This window comes from Mustela nivalis (assembly GCF_964662115.1).
Source record: "Mustela nivalis genome assembly, chromosome: 12".
NCBI lineage: Eukaryota > Metazoa > Chordata > Mammalia > Carnivora > Mustelidae > Mustela > Mustela nivalis.
This window is the reverse complement of record NC_139031.1, coordinates 30,739,692-30,757,994: the sequence shown is the minus strand read 5'-3', so window position 1 is coordinate 30,757,994 and position 18,303 is coordinate 30,739,692. Positions and strand designations below refer to the sequence as shown.

Below are 18,303 nucleotides of genomic sequence, written 5' to 3'. Positions count from 1 at the left end.
ACTTTTTCTTTTATTTCAATGTGTAACATTTGCAAATCACACAGTATCTTTTTTCATTTATGAAAGATACTTTCGTTTTCCCACGTAAAAATAATCCCTAATTCCTAACTATATGTGGTTTCAAACAGGTCAGAGTAACTTTCAGTATGTAAAATATTAATAACCATTTAGGAGTGATCTGTAGGTAATTTTGTGGGTATGCTGTAATGAAAACAGAAGCTTTACTTTTCAGAAGAAAACTACTCACACTGCAAGTTATTTCAAACCCACAATTCTTCAGTTAAGAAATCACAAGCCTAACTAAAACCATAAAGAGTTTTTGTAAAAAGAATAGCTCTCGTTGCTATTTTATATATAGATCCTTTCCGGACTTCAATTGTTAAGTTACAGTAAAATGAGAGTGATGTTTTCTAGTAATATATGGTAATATCCAAAATAATACCTGTGACAGGACAAAAGGAAACAGAGGCCCAGGTAAGTTGCTGTGACTTGCGCAAGGGCACTCACATAATGCATTAGCAGAGCCAAGTCTAAGACCCCGTCTGGGACTTATCGGGACGTCTCTTCCTCCATCAGTCCTTTCCCAGGCGCTGCAGCGGACCCGTCTTTTATTTACTAATTTCCTCCTCAGGACAGAGAGACTGTGGCGTGGTAAAAGGGAGGCAGGGGTTTTTTGTTTGTTTGTTTGTTTTGAGGCAAATGCAGAATATGCGAACGTGCTTTTTACTGTCGTGCTCTCCAGAGATGTATACCATATCGTTGCAATGAGCAGAACTTTGGGCTGGCCCGCTGAGTTTGTAGAATTTTCGGCCCGTACCGCAGAAAACCCAGGATCATACCCCACTTCCCTACACCCACATTTCCTAGGAGTACAGTCCTCTACTTGAGATGAAAGCACCTTGTTTCGTTTTCTCCCGCCTTCCCTGTCTTCTCTCAACATTTTCCGCCAGTAACTTCTACCACACTTTCACTCCACTAGAAAACTCGCTCTCCCACCTTCAGGAACCCTCCTCCTTCCTTCCGCCTCCTGCTCGCTTTTGTCACTCGGGGCGGCTGAGATCGCAGACCGGAAAAACAGCGGAAACACACTACGCACGCGCATTCACTCGCCAGCGCTTGGCCTCTCAAGTGTGGTTGGCCGGTTTCTCTCCATCTCTCACTGGCTCGCTGCGACGCTGTAACTCTCGCGATATGTGCTGCCGCCAGTGGGCGGGAGCCGCTGCCGGTTCCTGGCGGGCCTTTCTAGCTGCAGTTGGCGCTAGTGTTCCTGTGTTGTTCAGAGCTGCCGGGCAGAGCATCATGACGTCCGCCTTGGAGAACTACATCAACCGTATCCTCCGGCCGGCTGCCGCGGGCTACAGCCGAGGCCATGGCGAAGCCCGCGTCCGCACTGGAGAGGGCTGGTGCTGGAGAGACCGGGAGCCGGGGTCGGCGGGCGGTTGGGATGCCCGGCCACTGCGGGGCCTGGGCTGGGTGCGGATGAGGGGCTTAAGAGTATGGGACCCGCCAGTCCCGCTCCCGGGGCTGGAGCCCGCCGCTCCTGGGGGCCCAAGGCGCCATTTAATTTTAACCTAAAACAAAACAACAAAACAGAACAATGTGATTATTACGAACTTTTCCCTTTCCCTATAGAAATCAGCTCTCTATTTCTCTGTACTACCCTAGGGCCTATACGTTCACGTTTGGGAATAAGATCAGCAGTCGTCCTAGCGGCGAGGAGGGTCTTGCAATCCAAGAATTTGTTTTATTCATAGGCTTGGCTTATTGTTGGAAGAGATCAAAAACTTTAAAGATGGTGCACAAATTGAACTTCTGCCCCTTTACCACGTGAAGTCTCAACTTCTTTGTTGATAGAATGAAATTAATGCTTGCTGTTGTAGTTGATACTCATGAAGAGCAAACCGCTTGTAAAACCCCGTGTGGAGTCTTAATGTACCCTATAGAAGTATTAACCATTTTAAAATCTCAGGACAGAAACACTACATTGCTCCCATGTATGAATTTGGAACAAAAGTGAAATACTAGATGCTTAATTGTGCAAGCATATTGGCACCTTTGACATGGACTATAGCTTCTTTTTTGAATTCCAGAGGCCAGGTCCTGGAAGAAAGTGTCTCAGCACACTTGAAAGCATTCAGTATTGATGAATTGGGCACGAATTTCAGTTTTCCTTTTAGAGATAAAGGATCAGGTCTGGGAAAGTGGTAAATGTCTTGCTCCAAGCCCTATGGGAAGTATTTCTCCAGTGAACGTACCAGACATCTCCGCTGTTTTGAGACTGGAAAACAACAGATCACATAAAGGGATTTTCTTTTTCTGTTTTTCCCTGTTTTAATTGTGTAGTTACTACAAATTTTGAGGAAGTTAAAAACTTAAAGATACGTTGTTAATGTAGTGCTGTGTTAAGTAGTTATATCTTAATTCTGTCACCTTTTTCCTAGTAATTCAAAACCATTTCCTCAGGAGATCCCAGGTTTTCATTTTCATTCCCTGAGAATGCTTTCCTTAATTCAGTTATCAGGAACTGTTGCAGTTATAACTTCTGATGGAAGAATGATTGTGGTAAGTAATAAGCATATTCATTCTCTCCTTGTAAGCTTATTGGTTGTAAATTTTTATGTAAAACTTCTGATCTCTAATGCCTAGGCCTCACAGTACACCTGCATTGCAGTTTTGTTATGGTTCAGCTCTCTTTTTGATAAATAGCTGCTGATCCATATTTTCTTCACTGATAGATGTTGGTGTAATTTACATAGAAAGCTTCTAGGAGCCGGGATGGATAATAGATTCTGTCCTCAGCGAGCTTCTAGTCTAGTCTTCAGACATTTGCTTGTATTTTATATTTATCTTCCTCTTCAGTTTTTTATTTCCTTCCCCATTCAGTGCTCTGGCATTCACTACGTGAATTATAGTTTTTTTGAAATTTTGTGTATGCATCTTAGAAACTTCATGATAGATACTACATATGTAGAATAATGAACATTTAGGGCTTGTATGGTGTTAATATATATTCAGTATCTATAGGCTTAGGACCTCTGTTTTCTGTAGGACAAATTGTGATGATTGACTCTTTTATTTCATCTCATTTGTCCTTGTATCACAGACCGCCCCCCTTTTAATTCTAGAAAATTCTTGGATTCTCTCCTTGATCTGTTCCTGACCTGAGGAATTTATTTCATGATTTTTGGCTACTTACTTATTTCTTCACTTATAACTCATACATTGCTTGCTTTCAAAAACAATTTTAAAGCTGTTAAACTTTATTTTCTGTGTGTAATTCATATATTTTAATCTCTTGTTTTTCCATCTGCAGTTGTTTTTGTTTCTTTTGCGCTATTTAATTTTTGTCATTTTTCTCAGTGGGTCCATAATGGCTATTATCAGAGTGTTAGACTTAACCATTTATTTAAATGTGTATCATGTACCAGGAACTTTACATGTATTATATCATTTAATCTTCAGTAACTCTGAAGAATTATCCTTGAATTCGAGGTTGGGAACCAGGCTCAGAAAAAAGTGAATCACTTTCCCAGAGTCACTTTTTAGGCACCTTAGTGTATTTTGTCAAATAAGGACAGTTTGAAATATTTTTATCCCATCTTAACACTTAAAGACCTCTATTACTATTAACATATATTTGCAGATCGTTTTGTATTTTGTGAAAATCTCAAACTTAAAATTTTCCTATTTTTAACAGGATTGATAAAAAACTTTGAGAATTTAACTTTACATAGGAAAGAAAATTATTTTAAAAGAGCATTTTGAGTACTGAAGTTCAGTATTTCAGTATTTTATTGACACATGGCTCAGTTGATAGAATAGTTACGTATAAAATCATGTCAAGAGGCTATGTCTGGGTATGTTAACAACTCTAATTAGTGAATACCCTGTATTTTGTTTCTCTTCCAAATTTTAGGTTATCATTTTGTCATTATTGTACTCTGATTTTACATATTTTGATTTTCAAAACATGAAACAGTTTAATAATGAGCTTCAGAGAATTAACCAAAACTAATACGTTGATATTTCTTCAGAAACTTAAATAGCACCTGAGCTACTATGTTGTGCTAGACCCATATCTTCTTTTATTCAAAACCTAGATTCTTCCATAAAATTTTCTCCCGAGTATTTCCTTCAAGTTCTGGTTCTAATAATTGCCATGATATTTGTATCTACCTTACTGGATTTTGGGAAGATTAAGTAAATAAATGCAAGGCCCATAGAACACTGGCAGATAGTAAGTACTCATTAAGTGTTAGCTGTTACTACCAGTTGAAGTTGGTTTATGTTTATGGGACTGATTTGAATCTCTGAAGAATGGTAAATTATACTTTTTATTCCTAACAGTATAATAGTAGTTCAGTGGTCTGGGCCTGAAGCTAGCCTTTTGTGGTTCAACTCCAAGCTCTACTACGTTCTACTCATGAAACCTTGAGAGATTACTTAACCTCTCTGTGCCTCAATTCTCTTCTATGAAGTGGGAGTAAATAGTATGTACCTCAAAGAATAAAAATTATTTGAGATAATGTGTGCAGTGTGGTTAGCACAGGGCCTAGAACTAGGGTGTAGCGTGAAGTGACTCTTTATGTTCCTGTGGCTATATATGTTCTTTCCCTTTTTATATGTTTATATAGTACCCCTTAAGTTTCATTTGTTTTAGTCTTTGTCCAGTGTTATCTCCTGGACTGTGTGGGCTTTTACGCTACCTCCTTACACTGGTACATAGGTGTCCTTCATAACTGAACAACTCTTACACACTAGTCAGACTACGGTGATTTTTTTCCCCCATCTCAGAAAACCAAGAGGTAAGTTTTGTTTCCCTGGATATGGTTGGTTATAAAGAAGTAAGAAGTACTCTAAGATAATTAATTAAAAATAAAAAATAAGTACTCTGTTGGTATACCTGGCAACTAAAATTTTTGTGTCATTGAATTTACATATTCAGGTAAACCACAATATTTGTCTTTTTTTCTCTTGAATGTTTTCTTTACAGGGAACACTGAAAGGGTTTGACCAGACCATTAATTTGATTTTGGATGAAAGCCATGAACGAGTGTTCAGCTCTTCACAGGGAGTAGAACAAGTGGTGCTGGGGTTATACATCGTAAGAGGTGACAATGTGTAAGTAAAATATGTCCATTTTTAAAGGCAGGTTAAATACACTACAGATGTAGACTGCTTGCTATCTGGGAAAGAGATTTTTATCTAAGATTGGTCCATGTTTCTGATAGTTAAGGGGCCTAGATCGGGTCCAGAAAGGGCCCTCCCTTACACCGAATACTTCACTAGAGAGGCTTTTTAAAAATTGGACCCCTAATTTTATTTTTATATACCCCTAATTTTATTTTTTATTTTTTTTAAAAGATTTTATTTTTATTTATTTGACAGAGATCACAAGTAGGCAGAGAGAATGGGAAAAGCGGGCTCCCCAGTGAGCAGAGCCTGATGCAGTGCTCGATCCCAGAACCCTGAGATCATGACCGGAGCCAAAAGCAGAGGCTTAACTCACTGAGCCACCCAGGCGCCCCCAAATACCCCTAATTTTAGAGCAATATAAAATACATTTCTAGAGTCTAAAGCTAGGGTTTGAAGATGCCTTCAGAATCTTTTGTGTGAACAATTTTAAATAATGCATGTTTTAAGAGCATTGAATTTACAGTAAGTACTTACCCATTATTTACTAAGTTTTTAGTATAATTGGAACACTGAAGATGCCCCGTGTTCATGCTGTAAAAATCAGTGAACTTGTGACATACCGATATGGCAGTTTGAGAAGACCTATTTTTGTGGTAGTAATTTAAGAAAAGTCTGGAAGAGTATAGAGTAATACTGTCCAATAGAACTTGTGGTCATGATGGAAGTATGTATCTGCATTGTCTACTGGTAGGGTACTAGCCATCTGTGGCTATTGAGTGCTTGAGAAATGGTGTGATTAAGGAATTTAATTTAATTACTTTTAATAGTCCCATGTGGCTAGTATAGTTAGAGAGGCTAGAATATTGTTGAATCATTTTCTAGGTATAGAATTAAAATGTAGCTGGGAGATCTGTCGCACATCTAACATTGCTTCGGAAGACAAATAGGACATAGAAAGTGAAAGAATATTCATTTAAATTATCTTAAGAAAGTCACCTTTAGATAGATAAATTATTTGATCTTTAATAAAAAATTTGGGGGTATATAAGATATTCTAAAGAGGTGAATTTTAGGTATGAAGTTATAAAGTGAGCTGTAAAAAAAAAAAAAGGAAACAAAAAAACGAGAGAAAGGCAAAGCATTTAGTGGGGACCAGTCCCACTGACCAGAATAATAGTGATTACTTATATTGGGGTTTTCCCTAATAATTGATTTTAAGAAACTTTCTCCTACTTTGATTTAAAAAAATTAAAAAGCAAACTTTTTGGACTTCAATTAAAAAAGTTTAAACCTTGTTATAGATTCAGTGGTATGCTGGAGTGGTTCAGGGAAGCAGATTTTTACATTTTCAGGAATTTTGCAAGCTGGTTGATTGATATCTTGTTGGCTTGAAACTGACCACAGCGGGAGTATTTGCACTATGGATATAAGTAAACAGTGCAGAGCTGCCTCCCCCTTTTCCTTTGGAGAGCCCTTTTTAAAAAACATGTACCAGTTCTCTTCTGTCCTCCCTAAAGATTTTAAATGATACTACATTTTTTAAGGTGGAATTGAGATCTTTGATTTGTTTTATGTTGAGAAAACATAATATATTTTCACAGAGTTGGGTACTTCTCATTTATTAGAGAGCTGTAGGCTTTCTATAGCTTAAAGCACACTTGGGAAAATTCTGTGTTACAAGTATTCGCCTATAGAATTTACTCTTATTAATGCCAAACTAATTTAAACAACCAGTTTATTATGGAATAATAAACATACATGTTCCATGGTGAGGCTATAACAGTTTAGGTATCCAGCTGGAGAGCCATGGCTTGGTATTAATGGTATTAATGAAATTAATGTTATAGATGTTATGGTAGAATTAAATCCAGGAAAGATTTGCTGGCTTTAACATTAGCCAATCACATCAAAAAATCATTTGCTATGATATCTGAGTACCCATTGCTACTGTTATCTTTATATGTGAAGAACTGTACTTTTTGGTCTTGGATTTAAATTGAATGAACTGCAAAATCCTGAAAAGGAAACTAACGGATGTTGTGTTTGTGTGTGAGTGTATGTGGATTTAGTTCATTGAAGTTACTCCAGTAGACAAATAGACACTTTTATTTGCTAATTTAGTAGTGATTTTGTGATCATCTGCAGCACAGTCCCTGGATTGAATTGTTGAGTTGAAGTCATAGGATTGGAATTTGTGGGGGTTTATACCATACCTATCTGATATGTGTCTTTTTCCTTTAAAGACTCATGATCCAATCACACTGTATGCATTTTGTCCTTTAATAGTGGCTTCTGTAATAATGTTGCCTTCAGATTATTTCTTGAAGTACCTTGTGACTTAAATGTACAATTCACTACTTCGTGGACACTATATTTGCCTTTTACCTTAAGTAGTTTTTACTGTGTCCTTTCAGTTTTATTTAGAAATGAGATTGTTTTAACTGATTTTTTTTCTTTCCTTAAATAACTACAGTGCAGTCATTGGAGAAATTGATGAAGAGACAGATTCTGCACTTGACTTGGGGAATATTCGAGCAGAACCTCTAAACTCTGTAGCACACTGAGGAAGAATTACATACATTGGACAACTGTAAATCTTTGTATAAAAGCTGATTATTCTGAGGATGATGTATGGAATTTTTATGAATGTGTAATTGTGGACTTTTGACACCATATTGAGTAACTGTAATGTGATATGTAAATTAAAATATTTCTACATTTCCTTGAAAAACATTTTTTTTTCCTAAATCATGTATAGTAGCTTGGTTTTATTTTTCCTCTTAAATAGTACTAAAATCTAATGTTCACTTTGAGAACAGATATTTCATATTTTAATACAGAAAACTAGTTAACAAGAGAAATTTGTATCCTATGTAAATCAAGCATAAAAATACCATCAGTAGTGCAGGATACATGTGTTTCCCTATTTTTAAGAAAGTCACAGAAAGGTAAGTCTTGTAACCTGAATCATCCCCATTTATCACACTGCTCTGGTGATTGGTTGCTCTCCAGCACCTTAGAAGTGTAGGTAAAAATGTGTTTGGTTCATAAAAGGAAAAAAGCTAACAAAGTTGCATATTATCTGAAAAAAATGGATTCCATAGTCTTGAAAGCCATCTTGGCTTTTAATCTTAAAAATTGGGGAATTTCTAGCATTAAAGGAGTTTTTTGTTGTTGTTTATAAATGTGAGTAAATAAACTTGACATTTATATTGAGGCAGTGCTTGCTCTTATTGTCAACAACTTCCCCTGACTCCTTGGTTCCATAAACCTGTTTTCAAGAGAAGTAAACATGGTATCTCAGAGCAACAGTCAGTAGAACTGGTTGATTATTTCAGTGAGTCAATTAAGTCGATAATGTCCCTCATCTACAAGTAGGCTTTTTTCTAAAACCCCTTGTAGAACTATGTTCACTTTTTAAAGAAGCCATAGAAACAATGGTACAAATAGTGTTGAGATCCAGAGTATTCCAAAGAAATTGTCATCAACCACTGAGGGCCAAAGTATGTAACTTTGTGGTGAATAGAAACTAGAATAATACTTATATTCTTATAATTCAAGCAAAATTTAAAGAGTTTTTTTAAAGTGAAAATGTTTGGTAATAGGGGTTGGCAAGCTTTTTTGTAAAAATGCAGATAGCAAATATTTTAAGCTTTGAGGGCCATATGGTCTCTGTCATAGCTACTCAACTCTCTTGTAGTATGCAAACAGCCATAGATAATACATAAATGAATAGTTATGGCTGTGTTCCAAATAAACTTCATTTACAATAATAGGTGGCAGGCAGGATTTGGCCTGTAGGCCATAGTTTGCTGACCCTTGGCTTAAAAATACTACAACCTCATAAGAAAAGATAAGGGCTAATTTGTATAAAATCTGAAAAGGGCTTCTGGAATAGATCCTTTCAGAGTTTAGAGGTAGATTTTGTTCATACTTTTTTAATACTTAAAACTCTACTAATTAGATATGGTAGTTTCTTGGTTCACAAAGGAAAATATCTTTATAGAAATAAGACTTGTAAGAAGAGAACTGCTGAGATGGTTTTCTTCACTGGCCACCAGGCACCGTCACCCAGCATAACTTGTTTGATGTTCTATTGTTGAGGTCTGCCTCAGGGTTAGACAAAGTTTAGTTAGTACTGGCTGTCATAATTATTTGGCTTTTGTAGTAAAAGGTTTTATAATCAATAATAAAATGAAAATAATGCAGTGAGTAAAGCAGATAGGCAATTTAATGAAGGGCTATAAACCAAATGTTCTATATAAGTAAATAGTAGTATTTTAAATGGGTAAACTATTTTCAAAAATCAAATAAGCAATACAGATCATTCATTTGCTAAGAGAAATGTATTAGGACAGTGCTGATGAAGTCCAAATCAGATATTTTGCCAACATACTTGGCATAACAAATCACACAACCAATAGACAAACCATAGTTCCCCCCCCAGAAGAAGGCCTTCTGAAATCTTACAATGATGCAGTTACCTGACTGGTGTCAAAAAAATCACTCCCCAGATATGAACTAGATGTTGGTAATGGTAGGGAAAATGAATGAAAACTCACCAAATGGTCTATGCAGTTATTTATTCCTGGATGCACAGGGAGGCTTTCTGTGCTTGTAACCAATTCAAGTTGGATTTCGTTTTGCATGAGCATTGTAAAAGAACCACGCTCTGAGTGGAGACTTGATTAATATGCAGTGTCAAGTTTTTTATGTTCTTTAATGAGGGTTTTATTCTGTAATCACTTTTCTTATTTATAAAGAGCCTCAAATCAATTTTAACCTATAATTACCTCTGTGCTCTGTGATCAGGCACTATCTAAGCCCAGCTTAATAATGAATCAAAGAAAGAAATCTTTCCTAGAAAGATATTCTCACTAAACTTTTTTGTAAAGGGCAATTAACTGCAGAAAGGACTTAATTTGTTTCTTTTTAACTGAAAACACACTACCTAAAGTAATGTTTAAAGCATTGCTTTTAGGCTAAAGCACTTTGCTAAGTCAAATAGGCTTATATGTTGACAGTTTTGGCATAAATATTACAAATCTTGATGCCAGAATACGAGATAAAGATAAACTTTATTAATATATCCTTTACTTAAACATCCTGCTTAATGCCTTTATAAAACATTCAGAATTTTTAACCTATCCCGAGATATGATAAAAACTTTTAAGTAGTATTCAATATAAATACAAGCTATCTGTGTCAACATGTTTTTCAGACAATGTAACAAAGGATTCACCATGTCAATGAGAAGGTAAACCGTGCCTTCACAAGGGCAGGTGAACCTACTTGGGTGGTAGACAGAATTATAAAGTGATCCTTCACTGTCAATATAGTATATTACGAGCCTTCACCTTCAATATTTAGTAGGTAGCATTTACTGAGCACGTATCTTGCAACAGGCATGATGCTCAATGCTTACAACAGTGATCATTTTACATAATGGGAAATTGAGGCTCAGCAGGGTTAAGAGCCTTACAAGGGCTCTAGTGTGACCAGGTCTTTGTATTTTTATAAACTACTTATCAGTGGAAAGCATATTGTCAAATTCCTGCTGTCAAATATCTATTAGAAACCTGAGGGGCGCTTGGGTGGCTCAGTCATTAGGCGTCTGTCTGCCTTCGGCTCAGGTCACGATCCTGGGGTCCTGGCATTGAGCCTCGACTCTGGCTCTCTGCTCAGCAGGAAGCCCACGTCTCCCTCTCCTACTCCCCCTGCTTGTGTTCCCTCTTTCGCTGTCTCTGTCAAATGAATAAATAAAATCTTAAAAACAAAACCAAACCTGGATGGAAAGAAATATTTAGATGATCTAAGGGAGTTCACAGAGCTTTTGTTGTGGGCCATTTTCATAATTACCTGAGCTGCTTTAAATATTCCTGGGCCCTACTCTCACTGATGTGGTTCAGTAGATCTGGAATGGGGCAAAAAGGAATACTCAATAAACAGCTAAGTAAGAAAAGTAGTAGAATCATTAAAAGACCTGTCATATGCTTGGATGAGTCCTAGTTATGCTTCAGAATCCTTACCTTTGAAGACATGGATAACAATATGTATTGTTGGAATTGTAACAAATGAGATTAAGCTCCATTTAAAAAATTTGGTATGATTTATGAGGTTTAACAGTAAACCGTTTATTCTAGGTATTCAAAGGCCAAAGTGGAAAAGTTGCAGATGCGGGTCTTGCCACTTTGGATTTTCACAGTGCCTCTGGCTACCATATCTCTTCCTAAGAGACTGGAGTATTTCAATTTTGAGGATTTAAGATTAAATGGAAGGTATGTGTAAGAAGTTTACATTATTTAACAGATATACAGTATGATTACATTTGTCTTATGGCAATCATACGCTCTTGCGGGGTTCAAAAATGAAAACTCATATAAAACAGGATCACTCCATTCTGGACTTACATAGTTCCATATCACATTTTATAAACTTACTTTTGCTCACTTTAGTATTTTTTCCTTTTTTTTTTTTTTTTTTTACTAATTTGGAGCTTTTTTTTTTTTTTTTCCCCTAACTTGGGCTGTTACTATGGCTTTGTTTTTTCTTTTTTCTTTTTTAAAAGATTTTATTTATTTATTTGACAGAGAGAGCACAAGTAGGCAGAGTCGTGGGCAGAGGGAGAAGGTGAAGCATGCTCTCTGCTGAGCAGGGAGCCCAAAGCAGGGCTTGATCCCAGGACCCTAGGATCATGACCTGAGCCGAAGGCAGATGCTTAGCCGACTGAGCCACCCAAGTGCCTGGTATTCTGTTTTTAAGTCATTGGCAAATTTGGTAAAAAAATGTCTTTTCATGGAAGACTGAAAAAAACAATGTTGATGAGGCAGAGCTCTCTCCACCCAGGTTGATAATGATCCATTAAACAGCATAGTGTTCCCATTCAACTAGCTACAGATTTGTTTAATTACAAGATATTTAGTCCTTTTTCTCCATCTTCTTTACAGAGATGACGTGAAATTTGGTCAAATGCTTTGCTGTGATGTTTATTCCTCTTTTAGGAAGGAACCTGTGACATGGGCATAGCTGGTCTTAGTGAATCAATGCTGCCTCCTAGTGATCACTGCTTCCTTTTCTATGTTTCTACAAACAAAAAAAAGTGTATTTTGGAATATTGTCTGTGACATTTGTAAAGCCATTGAGGTATACTAGGTATCATGCTTGCAACTGTGCATCTACCAGGGAATGATACTAACAAGTTTTTGTCCTTTGTAGCTTGTATCCGTCCTCAGCACCTCAACCAAATCATCTCGACTAAAAGGTTTACTATCCAAGGTTATGAGTGAGTTTGTCAAATTCCTTAAGTATTCTAGGATGTACCATATAGGGCTTGGATTCATTTAAAGGATTAGAAACTATGTTTTTAAAGTGGTTCTAATTTGCATTAATCATTTTCCCAACCTTTTTTTCTGTTTTAAGAGTAGAGAGTCTATGTAGGTTGTGTAACACTAAGGATAAAGGCAAGTGAGGACTTTTACCAGTAGTTTTTTTCTCATTAGTTAACAGAATACCATTTGCTGCCCACTGACATTATTTGGTGAATGGAGGAGTTGAGAACTATTCTGCAAGACACTGTTCAGATCTTAGGTGTAACGTTATATTTTTTAAACATCCACTTTCTGTATTGATTTTTTGTTATAACCTTTTATTTTCATCTTTTTTGTATGTTTCTTTTTTAAACATCATTTTATCTCATAGATGTATTATTTGCCAGAAGTGGCACAGGTCAAGTATTGTTAAAACTAGGATCCAAATCCCATGCTATTATTTCTACCCCAGTATTTATTCAACTATATGATAAAGCCTTTCTCCTCACTAGGGTACTTTTCAATTATACTGTAAACCTTTGGTTTGTTTTCTTTTCCCTATATACTGGCCTTACAAATACCAAGTAATGCAAATGGTACTGAATTATTATATTTGAAATATGTTAAAAGGAAAAGAATTCAGGAGCTTGGAGATAGAGGTGGAACACATCTCTGGGGGATACATCACTTAGGTCATGTATGAAAAATTGTGTGTGTGTGTGTGTGTGTGTGTGTTTTGGGGTTGGCAAGCAGGAAAATGATGTCTGAAAATATGCGCAATATATCTTATGTTTCACTTAATTTGACTTATATCAAGAAAATCACAATTATAATTGCACTCTATAAAGAATAAATTCATAAACTGGTAAGTTGCCAGAAAGCAGTGCAATATGGTTTATATGACATTTTAAAAATGATTTTCAAGAAGTCAAAATGATAGCTATATTTTTTTAGATTTTATCTTAAAAGTTGAAATTTTATTTTAAAAAGTGTTCAGATCTTTCAGCCTGACTTGAGTAAACTTTACTATAGTTATGTAGAAAAGGACCAGAGATCCTAAAGATAAGCAGAAGTTACAGTTTTGAGGAATTTTAAAATTAAGAGTCAAGTGAGGCCAGTGTAGCCTGGCAGTGAAGGGAATCACACTTAGCTTGTAGTTTTAGCAAATTAATCTCCCATGTCTTGGATGCCCCAATAAAAGTGGAACAACCCTCCTTGAGTTGTTATGAAGATTAAGATAATAAACACTTAGAACACTGCCTGGAGCAAAGTAATGTTTCAATGTTGATAATAGCTAACCTATATCCCAATATTGAATGAAGGACTTGAAGGACTGTAAGTTATCTATTTTTACCTAGGAAGAGTACTCAAGAGTAAGAGCATTCCTTGGGAAAGCTTTTTGATGGAATAATACTAGTAAAATTCTGTACAGACCTGTACGTTTATTGGAAATGAGTATCTTTCCCTTGTGCAAAAGGTGATGTGAAGTTTTGAGCACTACTTTTTTTAAATGCCAGAGGTAGAGAAAGTACAGAGAAAAACAAAGTCGGTGGTTAGAAGTCATCTAAAGATTAGATCTCTTTAGTGTGAAAAGATAAATGGGAAATGGGAATATGCTAAAAGTCTAAAATTGAGAATGAATAAGAACTTGCATATTTTATTTTGTGTATTAAAACTGAAGTATCCTGTAAAGACTAGAAGGATCGTTTAGGGCAAATAAAATTCTGCATTAGAGAATGAATAATAAATGTAAACAATTTATCAATAACAGTTCATTTCCTGAGAATTTACTATATGAAAACCTTCGCTGAGAGATGACATGACCAGTGGTAAAACGATATTTGAAGGCAATATATAAATGTGCCCAACGGATGGCACAGTTTGCAAATGCTTCTTTGTGCAGAGATGTGGGGGAGCTGGAGGAGAATTCAAGGAAACTGACAGATTTGTGCTGGGTCTTTATGGATAGTAAGGATTTGCATAAATGGTTGAGAAACCTTTCCACATTGGTAGACACAAAGGCAAGAACAAGCAAGATGTGTAATAATTCCTTGAGTAATAGACTGATTTATCTCTGCAGTGAGCTTCTCTGGTTAGCAAGAGTTGGCATGTGTCATCAAATATTATACCTGGGAAAGTTAGGTGCTATCTGTGTAGCTCTCCTGGGAGAGGACTATTGGAAACTTAGACCTGGCATTTCTGGGATTGCACCCTAAGTATCTTTTTCCTTTGCTGGTCTTAATCTGAGAAAAGAGAAGGCAATCAAATAATTTACAGTCTTGAGACCGCCACTAACAGATTTGCCCTCAAACCCTTGATGGTGAAAACAAGGTACTAATTACTATTTTAACTATCAAACATATTAGACAAACTCTAGGCCTTTGCCTGTGTTTGTTTGATTTAGTTTTTGGTTTTTTTCCCTCAGAAAAAGCAAACACAGTTAAATCTGACTTCTTGAAGATCGAGGATCCAGGATCTTGACTGGATCCTGTCTCTTGATACTGTGGATACAAAGCTACCTTGGAGGGGGCGGGGGGTGGTGGTGGTCTGAAAGCCCGGCCAACTTGGAGTTAAATTATGGTTTAGCATGTAGTGACTGTGGGATCTTATGCCAATTTAATCAAGTTCTCTAAATCACAATTTTATAATTAATAAAAAGAAGAAATTGACAGCATGGTAACTTTGCAGAGCTATTATGATTTTTATACAGAGAACACATGTTAAGCACATACTGTCTTATCTAGTCCACAGTAAAACACTGAATAAATCTTAGTTCCATTTCTCTTCATTCCCTTATTTAAGAGGTAATGAATCTGTAAAAATCCTACCTGCTAATGGGTCTTCTTCAGAACTCTCATCCATAACTAAAAAGTAAAAATGATTTTGAATCAGCCATAGGAAAATATTTAATAATATTATGAGTACAATACTCTTCAATGCTTTGCCACAAACTATCCCTTTGGAACACAACTGGAGAATATTCCAGAGTATTAATTACACTCTTGGTGGGCAACTGATACATTAAAATTTTCCCCACCATCACAAATCATTATATGCAAGGGAGAATGTGATTTATAAAAATTTGATACAAGTTAATTATAGTTATCATAGTCCTAACCCAATAAAGTCAACAGAAATGGCATCATGAACAGAACTGGTATTACAACTGGAGAACAGCAAATTTAAATAGCACGATTTTTCTAGACCTCATCCATTAGGGGCAGTAAAGAGATAGCATACTTAGCTAATTCTTAGTTCAAGGAGGGAATATAGTTAACAACTGTTCAGTTTAGCATGAAGAACCCATCATAAGGTCTAGAGGCACTATACTTTGCCATATTAGAAACCAGGTAATGATCCTTGCAAAAGATTTCCAGTGTCCAGGGGAGAGGAGTACAGAAGAGACAAGTGTATTTACTTTCTATTCTCAGAGAGACAGCAGTAAACTCATGTAGTCCTAGTAATTTTATTTACCCTGTGGATAGAATTCCGCAAACATGGCTATTCTTTCCTGAAAAAATAAATGAAAAGGTCCCACGCTAAGAACTTGACTGCTCTGAACTACTTGGAGGTTCTACTCAGTGAATTTGAGATCAACCATTTAGGGGTACGTGGATGGCTCAGTCCATTTAAGTGTCTGACTTCATCTCCGTTCAGGTCTCAATCTCATTGCAGCAGTTTTGTTTTTGTGACATATTTTTGCACTTAAAAAAAAAAAAACAACATTTTATTTATTTATTTATTTATTTATTTATTTATTTATTTGACAGAGACAGCAAGAGAGGGAACACAAGCAGGGGGAGTGGGAGAGGGAGACCAGGCTTCCCTCTGAGGAGGGAGCCACATGCAAGGCTCAATGCCAGGACCGCAGGATCATGACTTAACCTGAAGGCAGATGTCTAATGACTGAGCCACCAGGTGCCCCTGTTTTTGCACTTCTATTAAAACTTCAAGTTAAGTCCAGAGATGGGATGTTTATATATTTATTCTACAAAGACAAATCTGGCTGATGGTAATAAAATGTCTAGTTCTAACAAAATTAGAAAATGTTATGCACTAGATATTTATATCCCCCCAAATTGATATGTTGAGACCATAATTCCAATGTAATGGTATTTGGAGGTAGGGCCTTTAGGAGGTAATCAAGTCACAGAAAACCTCATGAATGGGATTACTGCCCCATAAAAGGCCAAAGATTGCTAGCTAACCAGTTCTTTCAGCCATCCAAGGACACAGAAAGTAAATCAAGAAGGCCCCATGAACCAGACCATGCTAGCACCCTAATCTCAGATTTACAGCCTCCAGAATTATGGGAAATAAACGTTTCTTATTTAAGCCACCTAATCTATAGTAATCTGTTATAGCCCGAAAGGATTAAGACAGTAAACCTTGACAATTAGCCAACAATTGGAAGAAAAATATTTTGTTCTAATGGGAACTCATTCTTTTCAACTTAACAAAAGAGAAAGGTTAATAGAGAGATTGATAATGTATCAACATATAAAAGAACTTGTGATTCTCAATAAGGAATTGCTTTTCTAACTTCTATACTGATCTGCAAAAGTAAATTAAAAATATAACTTGACATTTTTTTCCTGAAGTTCATATTGCTTTGTGTTTGCTTACAATCCCATTTTAAATAGACAGGTGCTTTTTATTATAAATAAATTTCTATCATTTATGACAAGAAACAATTTGTTATAAAAATAAACCCACTTATGTAATTTATAATTACATAAAAGCAAATAATACTTAATTGTTTTCTAATTTATACAGAGGCACACTATGGATTTAGTAACTTAGTCAACTTCTGAAACTAAATAAATTACTCTTCAGACATTATTTCAGAATCTCCCAATGAACATCTTAAATAATCATAAATTGTGGAATTTTAAGAAAAACAACAAAATTTACATATTGATTTTTAAATAGCTCTTTTATTATGAAAACTTCCATTATCCTACTTTCTGTGTCTTTGGCAGAATCAATAAGAGAAAATTCACTATCAGAAGATTTAACTGATATAAATTTAACTATATTTGAAATAAAGAATATTTAGATCTCCATTATTATTTTTTTCTGGGAAATCAGATGGTGATTATTATAAAGGAGAAAATGTAATAAATAACATTACTATTTTAATACTTGATGTACCAAGCACATTACACAATACTCATATTTCTGATAATACAACAGACAGAAGCTAACCCAATTATATAAAATTGTATAAAATTATATGTAACTTCTATACACTTCAAACTTCTGAGCAACACTAACTTCATACTAGCATTTAAGTGAAAAATTAGCACTGAGTGGTTCTGAATTGAGAGCAGTACAACTCATTAAATTAACCAGAGGTCACATGATAAGATCCTGAAGTCCTAAAGATTAGTTCTCCCAGTTTAGACACATGGCTATTTTTTGTCGGTCAAGTACTTTCTCTTCAGCACCTGTAAGATGTGTCTCTTGTCTGACCTTCCTAAGTCCCAAATGGTTTTGTGGGGACTTAATGACATAACATATAGAAATATTTTGTGAGACAGTGAAGCAACAAAAGAATGTGCTCACTAACTTTATTACTGTCCTATTCTGGATACTTAATAAAACCGACTGTCTGGGGTTTTATATAGGTGCTAATGTCCCCAAATTCTGCAGTTTTCACAAAATGTTTTAAATCCTTATATTACTTATTAGGTGGTTTATTGCTTGCGGTTTGTAATTCTACAACTTGCAATCAACTACTATGTCACTTGTAACTAAAGTTACATATCTTATAAATCATCAGATAACAAAGTTGTGGTTGCATATAAGAAACTTTAGGGTCTCTGTTAACAGCGGCCAATCATGCTAATGGAAGATA

The 18,303-nt window shown here is 35.9% G+C and overlaps 2 protein-coding genes across 3 annotated transcripts in view; one reads left to right on the top strand and one right to left on the bottom strand.

The window, feature by feature from the left end:
* Nucleotides 1-1,135: 1,135 nt before the first annotated feature.
* On the top strand, nt 1,136-8,352 carry LSM8 (LSM8 homolog, U6 small nuclear RNA associated). Its single transcript, XM_082693820.1, has 4 exons — nt 1,136-1,330; nt 2,522-2,562; nt 4,994-5,121; nt 7,610-8,352. The coding sequence occupies exons 1-4, from the start codon at nt 1,192-1,194 to the stop codon at nt 7,698-7,700; spliced, it is 399 nt and encodes a 132-aa protein (XP_082549946.1). The 5' UTR covers nt 1,136-1,191; the 3' UTR covers nt 7,701-8,352.
* ANKRD7 (ankyrin repeat domain 7) overlaps nt 1,466-18,303 on the bottom strand; it is a 34,229-nt gene continuing 17,391 nt past the window's right edge. For both annotated transcript variants that reach the window (XM_082693816.1, XM_082693819.1), the window contains 2 exons: nt 15,272-15,307; nt 1,466-1,571 (listed from right to left, as the gene is read on the bottom strand). In XM_082693816.1, coding sequence (XP_082549942.1) covers nt 1,567-1,571; nt 15,272-15,307 — 41 coding nt within the window. In that variant the 3' untranslated portion in view covers nt 1,466-1,566. The remainder of the gene's footprint in view (nt 1,572-15,271; nt 15,308-18,303) is intronic.

Bases quoted from the DNA above. Each gene is read 5' to 3' on its own strand.
- LSM8 (XM_082693820.1), top strand. From the start codon at position 1,192: ATGTGCTGCCGCCAGTGGGCGGGAGCCGCTGCCGGTTCCTGGCGGGCC. The intron at 1,331-2,521 runs GTATCCTCCGGC...TTCAGTTATCAG, and splicing joins CTTGGAGAACTACATCAACC to GAACTGTTGCAGTTATAACT. The intron at 2,563-4,993 runs GTAAGTAATAAG...TTTTCTTTACAG, and splicing joins CTGATGGAAGAATGATTGTG to GGAACACTGAAAGGGTTTGA.